Source organism: Eleginops maclovinus, chromosome 20, assembly GCF_036324505.1.
Source record: "Eleginops maclovinus isolate JMC-PN-2008 ecotype Puerto Natales chromosome 20, JC_Emac_rtc_rv5, whole genome shotgun sequence".
NCBI classification, from domain to species: Eukaryota; Metazoa; Chordata; class Actinopteri; order Perciformes; family Eleginopidae; genus Eleginops; species Eleginops maclovinus.
Window position 1 is genome coordinate 18,196,970 of NC_086368.1, and position 16,544 is coordinate 18,213,513.

At 39.7% G+C, this 16,544-nt stretch overlaps 2 protein-coding genes across 2 annotated transcripts; both read right to left on the minus strand.

Annotated features, from left to right (window-relative positions):
- Window positions 1–1,840: 1,840 nt before the first annotated feature.
- Window positions 1,841–8,739, minus strand: hyal1 (hyaluronidase 1). Its single transcript, XM_063911969.1, has 4 exons — window positions 8,635–8,739; window positions 7,410–8,293; window positions 7,235–7,324; window positions 1,841–6,268 (listed from the first exon to the last, which is right to left on the minus strand). The coding sequence occupies exons 2-4, from the start codon at window positions 8,289–8,291 to the stop codon at window positions 5,942–5,944; spliced, it is 1,299 nt and encodes a 432-aa protein (XP_063768039.1). The 5' UTR covers window positions 8,292–8,293; window positions 8,635–8,739; the 3' UTR covers window positions 1,841–5,941.
- Window positions 8,740–9,350: 611 nt separating this feature from the next.
- Window positions 9,351–15,327, minus strand: hyal2a (hyaluronidase 2a). The gene is made up of 4 exons (XM_063911321.1): window positions 14,844–15,327; window positions 13,332–14,304; window positions 11,693–11,782; window positions 9,351–10,424 (listed from the first exon to the last, which is right to left on the minus strand). The coding sequence occupies exons 2-4, from the start codon at window positions 14,259–14,261 to the stop codon at window positions 10,050–10,052; spliced, it is 1,395 nt and encodes a 464-aa protein (XP_063767391.1). The 5' UTR covers window positions 14,262–14,304; window positions 14,844–15,327; the 3' UTR covers window positions 9,351–10,049.
- Between the last annotated feature and the right edge of the window lie 1,217 nt (window positions 15,328–16,544).

Below are 16,544 nucleotides of genomic sequence, written 5' to 3' on the forward strand. Positions count from 1 at the left end.
GAACAGAACAAGACTATAAATACATTATTTTTGCAATGCTGAGTAAACTTTCCCCTTCTTGATTCTACCTTTAATCGTTAAAATAGAAGGAAGTATCCCTGCTGCTGCCTTTTTTTACTGCAACATTGTTTATGTAATGCAGATTTTCAATTTGTCTATCCAAGCTGACATCAAGGGCATCCTCTGATCTGTGTGGTTTAAACAAGGAGCAGGCATTGTCAGTTTCATAACTCATGACCTGTAGTGACAGATACACATGTCAGCACTTCTGCAAACACGTCCCCCTCTAATACTACATCCGTCTTTTCCCCCCCACATCCTCTATCATATCCTACTCTCCTTCTATCTTAGTTCCTTAATAGAGCAGCTGAGAAATGTTCAAATGAATTTGGTAATTTAATTTTTATAGTCCGCTTAGTATTTGCTACATGTCAACATCTTATAAATTGAGATTCCTCTTTGTCTGTAAATGTATAAAAGTGTATCATTAGTGGATGTGACATTTCACCATGTCCTGACAAAGAGAAACAGTTCAATTGATGAAGCTCAACTAATCAGCTGTTGAAACATTACAACAAAAAACGTTTTGCAGGTGAACTATTTAAATTAATTGTTTCAATTAGTTTGTATTTATATTTATTTTTGCCTTACACTCCTATTCGGTGTCACATATCTCCACATTGTCTCCTCTCTTAACCCAGAGTGACCCAGCTCCTATTCTCCAGCCACAGCTGATTAATTGAGGGCAGGGAGATGCAGATATGGCGGGACAGATGAGATCCTTGAAAGTTTGCGACGTGCCGTATATTGCTGGTATTGCTGAACTGTGGAGGCAAGATAGCCGGTGGGCATGACTTGGATGGGGACCTTTCAAATCCAATCGCATCGCGTTTGGTCCTCCGCCCCGGCCCCGCCATATCAGAGCAGATAATGTGCTCCAGCAAAGGTTACGACTCACAATGACATTTGTGTTGAGACCCAGCAATCCTTGAATCCTGGGGACTAATCTTGAATTCATATGAGTGCATGCTATTGTGTGTGTTGCTGTGTGTGTGTGTGTGTGTGTGTGTGTGCATGGGCTACTGTAGTTGTTTAAAATAAAAGTTGGTAAATCAAAATAAAAGGAACAGACAGTCGATTAAGATAGTGAAATAGGAGTCATGAATCCCATTAAATCCCACTCTGCCTTTATGTATTTTAGTATCCGAGACCACAGCAGTTTCCGGAGGCAGGAAATGACTGTTGCACCGCTTTGTTGACCTTATTCATTCATATAATATAAAGACGTGGAGTCATCTATGAAAATAAATTCTTGCTTGTTGCAGACTGTTTATCACTTCTAAAAACGTAGCAACTAAGCATAATTTATATTCTTAAATGCACGGCATATTGAGGTTTTAGGGGTGGAATAAGAATCCAGTACGTTAGAAATCGAATCATGGTTTTTGAGCTGCTTCTTTTCCCACTCTCAAAGAAATACTACATAAACACTTCTTTGTGCATCTGTGTGTGCTATATCACAACATTAATAACATCAGTTTTAACTGTAGGCCCTAAATGATGCTGACACGTTTTTTCTGTTAACTTTTTGAAGGCAAGTTTTACAAAATACCGCCATACGCAATTTATAGCCAACAGGATGTTGACACCCAAACACTACAGACATAGGGCACCAATGTTTTATAGTTTTACCCAAGTCTTTTGTCACTCAGTTTTTGGTTTATACAGAAGCCAGATATGTCTAATGTTAAATATTGAGCGTTTAATTAAAGCGCTATTAACCTCAACAACTAAACAAGAATCCATCCCAAAATTGTTTGTGCTATCAAGACTTGTACTCTACATCCAACAACGGCTTTATTGCTGCTTTGTGTATAAAACCCCACTTTTCCTATTTCCAAAAACACTCGGTCCACCGCTCTTAACATTCAAACTTTGTCCACAAGAAAATTACAAATCATTATTAGTATAATGCTTTAGATTAAATCTGCTATCCAATCAGCAATTTTCGCACTGAGGTGACCAGTGTGAGACTCCTTAGTGCCACTGCACTCTCCACTCTCATAACAAAAGCATTTTCTTCTGAGATCCACTTCATTACCCAGACTAATATGGAGCAAAATGTTTATTCAAATGAGCCAAGATCAAATCCTTTCAAATGAATGAGAAAAACGCTGAAATGGATTATGCTTGCAGAAAAAAAGAAAAAAAAATCACATTTGAATTAATTACAAACTGAAAGAAGGCCTTGGTTGGGAAAATGCTTATTCTCTTTCCACTTGCATAGTTAGTTTCTGATTAGCTTGCATTATTTACTCTCATCATCCGTCACCGACCAACGCCATCAATATCTGTCCATGAAACAGGAGAATAATTACATTTGATGATGATCAACATGACAGTGACAAGCATTGTGAGCAACTGATTGGCCATTGTTTCAAGGAGAAAGCACACAGCCAGCATTTGATTGGCCGCGACCAGAGGAAAGATTTTCTATTAGCGATTGATTGGGCAGTGTAATTTTCCACCTGAATGGCTCCCAGGGCACACACAGTTATTGTGTGGCTTTGGCAGGAGCCACCTTTGTATCACAAGTGTTTGAATGTGAGTTTCCTTTTGCTCTTAAGCTCTGATGGGGTCTTGCAGGATGCGTGGTGTTGAGGTTGAGCGCCGTCTCGGGAGAAGTCACATGGGACAGTCTGTCAGGTCACCTCTCATCAGGAGGCATATAGCAGAGGAAGCAAATCCTCAACAGCAATAACACACATTATGCTTCACACACAAGGAAACTGAAAGACACAGTGATCTGTTTTTTCTGCACATCCGTACAAATTCCTCTATGTGCAAATACATTGATCGCCGTCAGCTGGACACCGACTCTTATGGGATATGGTCTGACAGCAGCAGGTGGAGATCCTACCAGTAGGCAATTTAAGTGTCGCAATTTCAGAGTTCCAACTCTTTAAGAAATAGGACATTGTGACTTCTATCACACTCTGCCTTTCATTTCATGTCTCTGATTCCCCGCTCTGATTTCATTTACGTACATGGAGATGTGATAAAAACTGATTCAAGTACCCCTCTCCATCGGTTTTTATAGCCTACTCACTCACAATCAGTAGTAGTAAGTGTGAAGTAGTGGCATGTAATTCAAGCTCATAAAAAAGGTGTGGTTTACCAACTGCCAAATGCATATAAATACAAAAGCTAGAAAGAAAGAAATTCTGTTCTGATGTGTTTCTCTCCAGTGTTTATGACGTAAGCACAGGTGGGCAAAAAACACTTTTGCCTGGATAATCTTTCTAAGTACATTATTTTTTTCATCTGTAAGACAGAGGGGAAAAGACATTTTCGAGAATATTTTTCCTAGTAACTTTCTTTTACCTTTGTATCCTCTGTTTGTAAAGAACTATGAAAGATGGTTCTTTTTTTGCAAGGTAAATCCTTATAGAAACCATGTTTAACCAGTGAAGTTGTCAACATAGGAAAGACAAAGACAATTTAGATCAGACCTGAGAAACTGTATCACCAGAGTTGTTTTTTTCACTTGCCTTTTAGAGGTTCAATTATTTTCATTACAGGAATAGTTAACCTTTTTGGACAAGAAAACAGCTAACCTACCAACCCTAATGTGTAATGTTCACTAATTAAAGTGTTACATCCTTTTTGTTTAATATGTACAGGGAGACACAAAAAATGTGGGTAAAGTAAGGGAACAACTACAGTCATAGTTGAAACAAATGGGAAACAGGAAACAACCATCATAAGAGTTTTCTATGAGCTAAGCTAAGCTAAGCTAACCATGTTCTGGTTGTAGCTTCACATTCAGTGCAGAGATACCGCCATTGATCTTCATGTCTAACACTAAGCAATCAAGCAAATAGTTGTACATCAAACTATTCATATAAAAGTCTGATCAATACACACCACCATGTCTTTGGTGACATGTACGCAGATAAATCATGTAAACAAGTGCGCATCAGATCTTTAAGAAACCTGATCAGAGAGTCGACTCCTCTGAAGGACAAAGACACGGAGCATGACAAAACAGTTATTAAACCGAGTGCGAGCGAGACGATCTCTAGACCGAGCAGCAGGGAAAGGGGAGACGTGACCATGGAGAGGTGACAGAGCGAGACGCCAAAATGAAGAAATGCAGAGATGAGAGGATAGAGAAATAGAGGGCCTGCCAGACCTGACAGAGGGTGGAGGGGGGAAGAAGACCACTCAAACCAGATAAACAGATCAGACTGGCTCTGCTCATGTAGTCATTTATGACACTGAAAGGCAATTTCAAAGTTTGTGGTATCATTTGATAAATGCTGCTCATAATGTGTGAAATTGACTGTGTACAATTATTTCTGCAAGTTTTTCTTTTAAATGTGAAATACTGTTCCAAAAGTTAAACTATGACATTGCATAATGAATAGAATTGTAATATTCTAAACAACATCTTTAATAAACCCAAGCCTATTAAACAAACACAGCATTATTATAATTATATCTCTATTTGGACAGAGGGATTGGATTTAAGGCTGCCAAGGTGAACAAAATAATAATAATCACAAATAGACTGACAAGCAGCACAAACGTCAATCAGAAGGAGAGCCTTGTTGTGTTTCCTTCTGCCATTATCAAGAAACTACAGGTAAATATAGACTGGACATTAAATTCTGTCTGTGGCTTATGAAACGCAAATTGTATTTTTCTGAAACTGCACAACCAAACACTAAAATTATGTTTAAAAAGAACACAGGCTGAAAACTCTCCTCAGCTTAATAAAAAGCATCAAGCTTCCCTATAATTCAGCCAGTGATGATAAAGCAGGAAGCAGGAAACAGCAGGACCTTGTGGGAGTCTGTTCTTCCAGCCTGTCGGTCCCTCAGGGGAGAGAGGGGGAAAATCACAATCAACAACACCAGTTTGGAGCAGCGGTGGCTATCAGATAAGACAACATTGTAGAGCCACTCGTAAATCAATCAAGGTCACCTTATGCCCTCTCTGCTTCTCTCAGAGTTTAACCCTTCATGAACGCTTCAGCGGCTGCAGAGTTGGAGCATAAAGTCAGAAGAAGCGGATGTACCAAGACAATTTTTTTTTTCCTCTACACTGATTTGACTCTCCTTGTGATTACTAACACCCAGAGCTCTGACCTTGATGTCTCATGCATCTCTGCCAGTTAGCTGTCCCACAGCGCCACCTGCTGGTCAAAAACCGTCATATATACGTCACTTTTAAATGAAAACCACAGCATGAAACTTTAATTAAAGGCAAGTTGTGTTTACTAAAGTAAGTCCCATCATGATGTTATTTCATGAAATGCATAAAAGGACTCAAGCAAATATACAAAAGTATCATCAGTCAAATGTACTTAAAGTATCAAGAGAAAAAATCCTTATTATCCAGAATGTCCCATAATGTAATATTTTGTATTATTAATTTGTAAGCAGCTTTTAAATGTGTTCAGGCAACATAGTCATTTAATTGGAATAAATGATATTTCCCCTGGCTGATGCTATGTATGAATCATTTTAAATCCTAATCTTGAAAGTAACTAATAGCTTCCACTGAAAAAAGAATGACTAAAAAGTACAATATTTCCCACTGAAATGTATTTGAGTAAGAGTATAAAGTAGCATGTTGTATTACATAATATGTCCGCTTCTTCACTGTATCCACAAATCCATTCTCAGGTTTTGTGCACTGGATGGTTCCAGTTTCAGATGTGTAAACGGTTTTCTAGAGACAACGTCTGCACATAAATCATTTTGTACAGTGAGGCTCAAACATAAAAGTGATGCAAATCAAGGACAACGTAAAAAATGTAAATTGTTAAAAAGAAAAATACTACCCCCGAAGTGGTTCATTTGACACTTTTTACAGACTTTACTGCAATTTACGATATCAATACTGTCTTTGTAACTCCCTTAATTAGAGCCTGTTATCCCTGCATTCGTTTGGAGCAGCTCTCCCCGCCCCATCCTGGGTAGCACTTGCACCGAAACTCAGACTTCATTAATGTTACCTCGTGGTTTTTCATCTGTCCTAAAACTCTGTAGTTCTGCCCTCCATGTGGTTTCTTTTCAGACACCACCTTCCACACCGCAGGGTCTAGGTGTAGGTAGGCCCTCGAGTCTGAGTTCCTCCTCTGGCATCTTCCCTGAAAGGAGCACATTGTCTGACTGCAGAGAGCCGCCGCCGCCGTGACGTTCACTAGGTAAGGACCCAGAGTCTGGTCGATGTAGGATTTCACAGCCTTACAAGTAGCCTAAAAGGGGGAAAGAAATAAGAGAGACAAAAATAAAGCATTCACACAACTTAACACAATTGTATTGATGTACAAAAAAAAAAACACTTCAACACATAGATGATGCAAGCTTATAACCAGGGCTGAATATGAGCCTTTGCATATAAAATAAAACAAGAACCAATTTAAAACAAGTCAAATAACACATTGTGTTTGGGGAAAATAAACTACATATTGATATGATATGATATTTGTTAAAAGGTGTATGAATAAGTATTGAGAGTTAGATCAGTTTAGTTTTTAGTGTGTTTGGTTGGTTAGGTGTTTTTAGCTGGGAAATGTTTCTGTATTTACATGAACTCTCTCCAATATATAGATGTCTCAGTAATCTATAATGCAAATATTACAGTAAATTAAACTCTATTCTATTCTGAAGCTTTGGATTATTTCCTATGATTGTAACAATGCTTTTAAATAGTTTGTGAATAAAATGAATTTAACTTAATTGAAGGCCCATGATGGGAATTGCTGACAGTAAAAGATATTGAAATATTACTAGATGTTCTTTGAGTATAACACTTTCTAAGACATTAGCTAAAGGACCAGAACGTTTCAACACAATTAAAGAAGCTTTAATTAAACTATATTACAATGTTTTTATTTTAACCTTTGAGAAAGGAGGCTATAATAATAAGTTCCCTCAAAGCTTCAATATGCTTTACATATTGTGTTTATGATTTTCTTTGGCTATCTAGCAGTCAACATGATGTTTTTAGGTTGTTTCTGGTTTTGAAACCATTGCTTTAAATAACCATAGACACTAAGTAAACAAAATAAACTCACCATTGTCTATCGAGCAGCAAATACAAAACACTTTTGATGGAAGTGCTCATGATCAATGTAAGATTTACATGAGAAATATGAATGAACATAAACACAAAACTTGTAGACGTACTGTGTGAATAGTTACCAGATCAGTCACTGTACCTGAGATTTAGAGAAGGTATTGTCGCCCCACAGCACCACCCCTGCAGATCCTAAAGCAGCACTCTCTCCGACGGTATAGACCAGATGCTCCTGCAGGGAAGAAAAGCAAGCTGAACAATCAGAACACATCATCACAATCCCACAAGAGCATTTAATTAAAACATCTGCCACTTGCCTTAGAGAGGAAATCTAACGTGTATGTGTAGACGATGCGAGTGTAAGGGAACACAGGTGTTGTTGATGAAGCTCTCATGGCCTCCAGGATGCGGTGGTGGGTGTAGAGGAGCACTTCTCTGCTCAGGTCTCGCAGCTGCAGGCTGAGGTAGATGTCAGGATAAAGAGCAGAAGAGACGTTCCACAACCACATCAGCTGGTCATTCCTCTTCAGCTCCAGAGGTGGACACTCGCCTGTATAGTTTGTGCTTTTGTCACTGTAGTAGTTGTAGCAGTTGGGGAAACCGTAAAAGCCCCACAGCCCATTTAGTCTCTCCTGCTGCCCCAGCTTTAATGTTTCCTCCATGAACTTCCTCCCACCTTCCTCAAACTCCACCCGGGCTTCGACTTCTACCTGTGCAGGACTCCAATCTGGATGTCTGGACTTCACTAGTGCTCTTGAGCCCTCCATGTACACCTGTTTACTGTCCCAGTTTCTCTCCCAAACTGGTCTCCAGCTCTCCCAGTCCACCACAGCCAGGCCCTGGAAATCCCTGTCAGGGATCAAGGTGCGGATATCTTCAGAGGCCGCCCTGAGGTGTTCATCCAGACTGGCGTTCTGAGGTACCCCGCCATTGATAGCCTCTCCTTTGCCGGTGTACCTGGGATACAGACCCAGCTTTTCAGAGTAAAAGATTGTAATGTTTTCACCTATAAATGTCTGGTTCTGGTTCTGGACGATGCTGAACGTGCCCAAATCAAGGTCAATGCCATATTGTGAGAAACAGTTGGCAGTAGGGGCGTTCCACACTGTGAGGAAAGGCACTTCTGTTGCAAACTGCAGCCCTGACACCAGGCTGATCAGATTTAAGAAAAGCAGCACTTCCTGTTGAAAGGAACTCATCCCTGCAAAGACGGCAAAGACAGCACTGCTCAGTTCACTCAACTGTGTCGTAATACTGTCATATTGCGAAATTGTTATCTTCATACTTTTTGGTTGTGGTTGGTTGTATGTTGTGAGATAACTAGTGTCTCAAGCATCAACATTTTAAACAAATTAGATTTTACTCTTTCAGTTTATGACCAAACTTTGTTTTTTCTCTGTCCAATGCTAATCCTGCATTACTTCCCAGATAACCACAAACGCGTGTTGTTGTGTAGCTATAGTTGACAGAAGTAACCGAGCATAATGTTATGTAGTGAATGAAAAGAAAGGATTTAGGACAAAATAACAAACAGACACTTACCTATTTTACAATTGGATATGGATTTTTTGATGAGTACTTTGTGGTCTGGACGAGCAGGGAAAAAGCAAACAAAGTCTCATGATCTGAATGCATGGAAAGGGGAAGGAGCAAAAGCAGAAGTGCTTCTAGGAACCAAAAACAACCAATCAGAAGTATGCAAAGAATCTCGAACAGCCAATCACAAGAGACATGCAGATCATTTAAAGGAGCAGATTTAAAGTCACAGGCAACTTAAAACTGCTTAACGTTCTACCTGTCATACAGTATTTTCTCATGTGTTTCAATAAAATCACAGTGACTATTATTTTAAAAGAACAGTTTTCTGCGGAGATTTGACCTGGGTGGGCAATTAAGTTTTACTTCAAATGGATGTCAAGCAAGCCATAATGAACTTGTTACCCTGCAAATTTAATATATGCCTTGCACAACTCTTAAAACTAGTAAAAATAACTCTTGGTTTAACGGCACCCTGTAATTACATGGGGAGGGGGTATGATCCAGCAGCCTGCAAATGAGTCCCTCCCTGAGGAGTAGCTGGCTTTGCCTCCCCTTAGTGGACAGCGATGACATGTCCCCCCCCCCCCCCCCCCCCCCCCCCCCATCACTTTTATTGGCTACAAACAGCAGAAGCACTCCTGCATTATTGGGAAACCAAATCTTCTGTGGACTCTGCCCTTCTTATTGTGTTCTGTTAATCCTGAAAGAAATGTAAAATAGGCCATAACAAATACATTTATTTTCTTAGACAAAAGTCAAAGTTTAGAAAACATCACAAAGAGAGAGGCGGTAATGTACGTGAAATTGTGGAACATATAAATTGTCGGAGATTTTCTTTTACATTGTGCTTCTAGCTGCTGAAATACAAAAATACTGTTTAAAGATAAAACTAGTAGTCATGTTTTGGACACAATAATTCATATAAAGAAAAACTCATATAGAACACCTAAACATACATTCAAATAAATAATAACACCGTAAAAGCCCCCATTAAATCATCAGATGTGAGTGAGAGATCATGTTTAAAAAAAGATCAGGCACTTTTAATACATATTGTGCTATTTCCAGATTGAAGTGCAAAAATTCCCCTTTCACCACGTCTTCTGACATAGACCAACTAGATCATCATATATCCACCTAAAACATGACATTTGACACTTTGAAACAGTGACTGAGAGGAAACTGAGAGCAAAATGTTAACAACTTAATTTCATGCAAGGCCTCCATTGTTTGAAATACAGATTTAAAATTCTTTCCACAGTGTTTTCACAAAATTTCACTTTGTCATCCATACTTTACAGCAACTGAAATAAGATTTAATGAAACTTTTCACTCTCTAGATTCCCACGTTGTCATCTCATATGCTTCAGTATTAAGATTTGAGAAAATGTAACCATGTCTACAGTATGAATGGTGTATTAACAGAGGAGCTGAGAGATAATCAGTAAGCTGGCACATTGCAGAGCTGACGCCAGCATTTGAGATGCTGTCCCTCTTTGGTGTAGAGGGTCTGTCTGATCACAGCCCTCCCCCTGATAGCCGCTGAAGCACTGGCACTGAAACTGGGTTTGTAAAGTTGTCTTTGCCAAGCTGCCCATCAGCCTGCCGCTCATTGTGGCGCTATTGCTGACGGGGTCCAGATGCAAGTAAACATCGCTGTCTGGATTTTTGCGCAGGCAGCGGCCGTGAGAACCACACAAGGTCTGGCTGCATAGCTCTGCTGCCGTGGAAACGTTGAGGAGGTATTGACCCAGCGGACCCCGGAGATAGGCATCCAGGTCAGAGCAACTGTTCTGGAGAGGAAAAAGAAGAAAAAACACGGTCATCACTCACAGAGGTCACGTCTGCACTGCTGACCTTTAACACCAAACCTTAAACTACATTAATCACGGGTGTGACAGTATCCTTTGTGACTTTTAAAGGTATGTTAACAGCTTTGAGTGTAACATTTATTAGTGGTAGAAGTGTTCTTTACGTGAAATAAGCAATAACACTATGTACATATACGCTGTTACAACTACATTTACTCCATTCTAAATTGTACTTAAAGTGCATGAGCATAATCATCATCATATATTAAAGTATCAAAAGTAACATTTCTCACTGCAAAATGGTTGCATTATGGAATAAAATAGAAATAATAAGACGATTGTTAGAGACAGATTGATTGATGTTCAAGCAGCTTTTTAATGGTTTAGTGGTGTTTTAACCATTTTATATATAGTTGAGTAGCTGTGACAATGAATCATAATATTTCTAGAAAGGCAATTGAGTTTCCCTTTTTTTGTGAGCTAAACATCCTATCTATAAAATGGGCTGTGTAACTTCCTTAGACGTGATACAAATATGTTTAATTCTAAATCTGCATAGAATTTTTTTTAAAAGCCTTAATCTCGATAAAAAATATCAATTACATGGCACCTGATCACGACCAGCATAGGATTTGCTAATGTATCCAAAATAGAGGCAAACAAGGGAAAACCCCATGGCAATTTCACTGTATGAAAATAAAATATGCAGTTTATATTCTATGTATTACTCATACACCATACAAAATTAAGATGGATGAAAAATGTATAAATATTCATATCAAAAGATGTGACTGACCCTTGTGCTGCTGCATAACATAGCATGTGTTTGTCATCATTAAAGTAGAATAAAGACACTTTTCTCCAATGAATGCCTGTTTGTCTTCACATTTTTAACACGTGTGTCATCAACTGTGGGTCATTCTGATATTCGTTTTAAAGATTATGAATTGGCCATGTTCATTTCCTCTTTCTCTTCAGTATGAGTGAGATTGAGAAATGCAATGTTCATAATTTTAAATTTCGGAGCATAAATGTTACTTTAAAAAAAAAGACAAATATCTCCTGTGTTGCCTTGAATACATCCATGTGACCCAAGCCACCACCTTTGAACAGAAGCCTGAGGAATAAACGTTAGCTATCAACTGACTGCACAGATGACTTATCAACTTACCAGATGACCGTGTTTATGGTCAGTTTTGTAAGTAGTGTCTGAGTGATTCATGATTTATGATTAGCACATGGACACTTACTTTGCTGCTTGCATATGCTGCGTCTCCCCACATTATGATTCCAGCTGCTCCCAAAGCCACGCTCTCCCCAATGGTGGAGACGAGGTCAGTCTGTAAAAGATGATACAGCATTTCAATTTAACCTCTTACTTTTCTAAGACTACAGGCCAAGCACAAGAAAAACACACAGTGCAGTATCACTATAACAGGGTCAAAATGTTAGTGGGGCATGAGCTACTGTGTGTGAACTGTGGAGTGCAGCACCAGCACTTATCTGTTCATTCTCCCATATGGAAACGGTCCATAGGGTGTAAGCGAGATTTTCAAGTTGACCAACACCCTTCCTGCCCACTCCACATAAATGAGAGGTATTGGTGTGTCTGTCAGCTACCAGAACAGGAAAGGACTGCAGCTGCCGATAAGGAAAAGCAGAGCTGAAGCTCCATTGAGCACGCCCTGATCAGAGAGAGAGCACTGAATGCTAAAGCTACACTGTGACTGAGAGTTAATCTCAAAGCAAAAAAGTCCTCTGCTCTGCCTAAATGTGCATTATAATACATGACTAAGCCTGCGCAGCAAAGCCTTACTAAGTGTATCCTAAGGAGGCTCAATATGTATTTAGATTTTTTTTTGCGATACTCAAAAACGGCAATAACCTGTTTATCAAGGCACCGTGCTGATTTAAAAACTGGTAATTCCACATTTTTTAATTGTTTTTTATCTTTCTCAAAAAGTGACACTCGGTCGCCTTTTAAGTCAGTGAGTTGTTTTTTGTGTTTGGAAGCTGTGCTTGTTGGGTAAATCAAAGCAATTTTGTATAATGTATAATAATTAAGCGCAAAACTTTCATTATTGGAACACTATATAAATAAATTCACATTATGGCCAAATATAAATAGTGCATCCCTATTTCAAAACTTCACCAGAAGGGTAAAAAAGTTTCAGAAAGACAAACAGATATCAGGAGTGTTAATGTACAAAAGGCTCTAGGCATTAATATGTTGACTTGTCCATTTTCTCACTGAGTGCGACGCGCATTGTCTACAATTTATTCCAGCGCGCTCTGGTAGTAGCACATGTCTTCCCGTGTTGCTGTAAGAGACCCTGTTTGTCGAAGTGTGCGTCCATGCGAGAAAGTGAGTTGTTTAATATGATGTTATTCCCTGTTATAATGAATGGAATACGTTGGTGACGTGTACTATTCGTTATAATGTAGTTATATACTTGCCTATAGTAGGCTACTTGTGGGTATAGGTTATAATATTCTACATTCGCCGTGATGCCGTGAGTTTATCCTGCTACGCTAATATGTTAACGTAGTTATGTGTGTGCGGGTTACACCGTAGTTGTACTTATTATTTTCATGTTCTCTTTTGTTCAGAACCACACACACACAAACATATAGAAACCCCCTGTAACCATATGTCTGTGGCCCATTGGTGGCTTGAATATACATCAATACAAGTGGTTAAAACATCCTGTCGTTGTCTCCTTGACTTCTCCAACGTACACCTCATACCCTGAACATCCTGGCCGTGAAGTAGTGTTCTGGCCGACACTCCAGAGTGTGTGCGATGACAAAACTTGAATAGCCCCGTTACTGTCCTACACATCCACTAACCCTCACCCACAGTTAATGTTTCTACAGTTAGATCTTCACCTCTGTCAGCTGCTCCAGGGAGTTGCTGTAAGTGGGCTGGGTGTACACAAACACAGGACGTGCCAACCCATCGCCGGATGATGCCAAACGCATCCCCTCCTTCACACGGTTCCGGACAAACTTCCGCCCGGAGTCCGAGGAACGCAGCACAGGGGCCATGTAGATGGAGGGGAAGAGGGCCGTGCTCTCAGTCCATAACCACTTCAGCTGCTCGTTGCGGGCCACCTCAACATCAGGACAGCGGCCCGTGTAGTTCTCCAGAGTGCGTCTGTAGTCGTGATTGTAGCAGTCAGGGAACAGGTAGAAACCCCACAGCTGGTTGGGCCTCAGGTTCTTGGCGTACCTTAGTGTTTCCAGCATGAACTTCCTGGCAGACATTTCAAATTCCTTCTGGGCCACTTTGGTCACCTGTTCTCGAGGCCATGTTGGGTTTTTCTGACGCACCAACTCAAGAGAATGTCTGCGGTAAACATCTTTATTTTCCCAGTTGCGTATCCAGAGTGGGCGCCAGGCTTCCCAATCAATAACTGCCAGGCCCTTGGCCCCTGGTTCCCGTATATACTTCCGCACTCCCTCAGGCATCTTCTCCAGGTGCTGAGTGAGACTGGCCGCCTGCGGCAGCCCCCCATTCACCGCTGTTTCATCTGACTTGAAGTAGGGGTACAAGCCCAAGCGATCTTCATAGAAGATGGTGAGGTTCTGCCGAACAAAGCCCTCATTGGGTGAGGCCACGATTTGGAATTTATCAAGCTGAAAGCGTATACCATGCCTCGGGCCGCAGTCTTCAGTCGGGGCATTCCAAGCAAGGAGCAAAGGCTTTTTAGAATACAGTGGCCATCTCGTCGGCTTTAGTCCCACAGCACAAAGGCAGTCCCATAGCAGCACAGTCAGCAGCAGCACTTTCCAGTCAGACAGAGTCCAGTACAACATGTCTTCAGATGTGAATTGACAGCTAGGACTGTCGTTCTCTGCTCTACAAATCACAGACGAGAAAGATATTTAGTTGGTTGTATACTTTTCAAATCAGTGTTAGTCCTCACTAGCTTCCTCCATTAGGTTAGTTATTCAAATGGTTGTATAAAGCTTTATGATTTTTTTTTAAAAGAGTATTGCTTAACAATTAAGAGCCAGAAAGTATAAAGAACCGGCAAAAAGTCACAGAAGGAGTTAACTTTTCGAATAAATGGCACAATTCCCTGCTTATTAATGTATAATGATCAGTTGGCTAATGTTTTGAAAGTCAAAACCTGAAAACACCGTGATGTTTACTGTTACTGTGCATCATTGTATAATAAATGCCATTAAAAAAAAACAAGTTAAAATAAAAAATGATGAAAAACTAAAATAATGTCCCATAGATTTTTGTGCAGATCCCTAAAGTCTCCCAAAACGTTATTATTCTATAATTAACATAAAGTAGTTTTTAAAAAAGTCATTTTGAGCATGTTCTTTGCAATGAATGACGTGTAGTCCACAGCAAATGAAAGTCTCACTGCAGCAGGACAAACTTACCTTTAGAGGCAGGCTGAGGAAGCATTCCCAAAAAAACAGAAGCCTGCTACTTCAAGCCGCTACTTTTCTGTGCTGCCTCAAAACAAATAGAAAAAGTTATTTTGCATTGCTTTTGAGGAATAAAAAGGCGACGGGGTGAGTTTTCAACAGCAGGCGTAGCTGATCGGTGTCCCACAACTTGTGTCGGTCGATAAAGTGAAGTGAAGTTGCCCCCTGCGATGTTGTCAGTTGCTATTCAGCGAGCCAAACCACTTTCAGGATGTTCCATTCATGTCGCTAAAAGGGGGGATATGCGAAACCAAACCGACATCCCAACAACTCCGTCAGCGTGTCTAATGTGTTGCAGCGACGTGTTTCTTCACCACAAGCCTACACATAACGCTATGTTTAAGATAAGTGACCGTAGGGTTTAGTTTCATTGCAATTTTAAATATATTTCCAGTTTCCGAGAATGACTCAGTCCAAGTGTATCTGTGTATCTGTTTCCGTCGTGAAACAGATACACTGTAAAGACCAATGTCAAGACTCTAAGGTCGCAGGGGGCCAGTTTGCCACATCCCTAAAAATAAGATCATGCCCACAAATGACCACTGTATTCTCGTGACCTTTCAGCTATAACACAATTAGATACAGCTTATGAATATTATAGAATATAAAGTATGGGAAGACTTCATTCTAGTTTTGAAATGTGAGGTGAGTTTTTGCCACTAAAACAACTGAAAACGTGCTCTACTTGACCCACTTTAAACCAGAAAGAAGAGCACACAACAGCAAAATAACTTTCAAATAAAATATCAATTATTCCTATCTTAGCTGGCAGTGTATATGCCATTGCTAAGAAAAAGAAAAATGTTTTTAAACGTTTTTCAAGACCTTGGAGCCTGAGCCCAAAATCATCTGATGCACAATTACAATTCAAAAATAGTTTTTGGTTTAAGAGAGCAGACACGTTAATTAATTTGACAAGTTAATACATTTTGTGAGACTTATTATGATGTTTTCAGTCAGAATATTTGGATTTAAGTTGCAACAAAACACAAATTCTACATCACAAGTATACATTTAAAGACTGCTTTTATCAAGAGTATGAAGCAGAACTTGTTGATAGATTAACATGTAGACTGTATTATTATAAGTGTACTTATCAATGTCAATTAACATTTAATTACTAATAACTATTATGTTTGGTCAATAGTATGTGTGCTTTTGAAATGATGTAAAGTTCCTCATTATAATGTATAAAGCGTTCATCTAGCACTTGTAAATCTAATTGTATGAATGTACTTTCCTACATTAGACAACTACAACACTGAAATACTGCTTATACATATTATTGCATCAGTCACTTGTCAGTATGGGCTGAGTCCTTTTCAGATAACTCAAAAATAGAAATTCCGAATACAGCTTTTGTTCATTTACATCAAATACTTCTGCTTCTTTGCTTTGTGAGTGAAGTGGCTTTAATGTTTTTTCCACTAATGCTCCCAGCACACTTCAGACAGTGGGCACAAGGGTTCTGGCATGCAGATGTTTCTGTTGCCAGAGACATGTGATGACAGCCACTGGCAAAGGTTCAGTGAGAAAAACCAAGTATCACATGCCAACTTGTTGCCAAGTACAGCTGATAAGACACTGCAGAGCCGGGGGTAAGACCTGAGGCATGATGGCCATGGGAGAAAGAGGCCTCGCACTGACACATAA

What these genes read in the sequence shown, in the direction of transcription:
- hyal1 (XM_063911969.1), bottom strand. Translation starts at nt 8,291, where the DNA reads ATGAGTTCCTTTCAACAGGAAGTGCTGCTTTTCTTAAATCTGATCAGC. An exon ending in CGTTAGATTTCCTCTCTAAG is followed by an intron (nt 7,325 to 7,409) that starts GCAAGTGGCAGA and finishes TCTTCCCTGCAG; the next exon opens with GAGCATCTGGTCTATACCGT. An exon ending in ATACCTTCTCTAAATCTCAG is followed by an intron (nt 6,269 to 7,234) that starts GTACAGTGACTG and finishes TCCCCCTTTTAG; the next exon opens with GCTACTTGTAAGGCTGTGAA.
- hyal2a (XM_063911321.1), bottom strand. Translation starts at nt 14,261, where the DNA reads ATGTTGTACTGGACTCTGTCTGACTGGAAAGTGCTGCTGCTGACTGTG. An exon ending in CCCTGGAGCAGCTGACAGAG is followed by an intron (nt 11,783 to 13,331) that starts GTGAAGATCTAA and finishes CATCTTTTACAG; the next exon opens with ACTGACCTCGTCTCCACCAT. An exon ending in CAGCATATGCAAGCAGCAAA is followed by an intron (nt 10,425 to 11,692) that starts GTAAGTGTCCAT and finishes TTTCCTCTCCAG; the next exon opens with AACAGTTGCTCTGACCTGGA.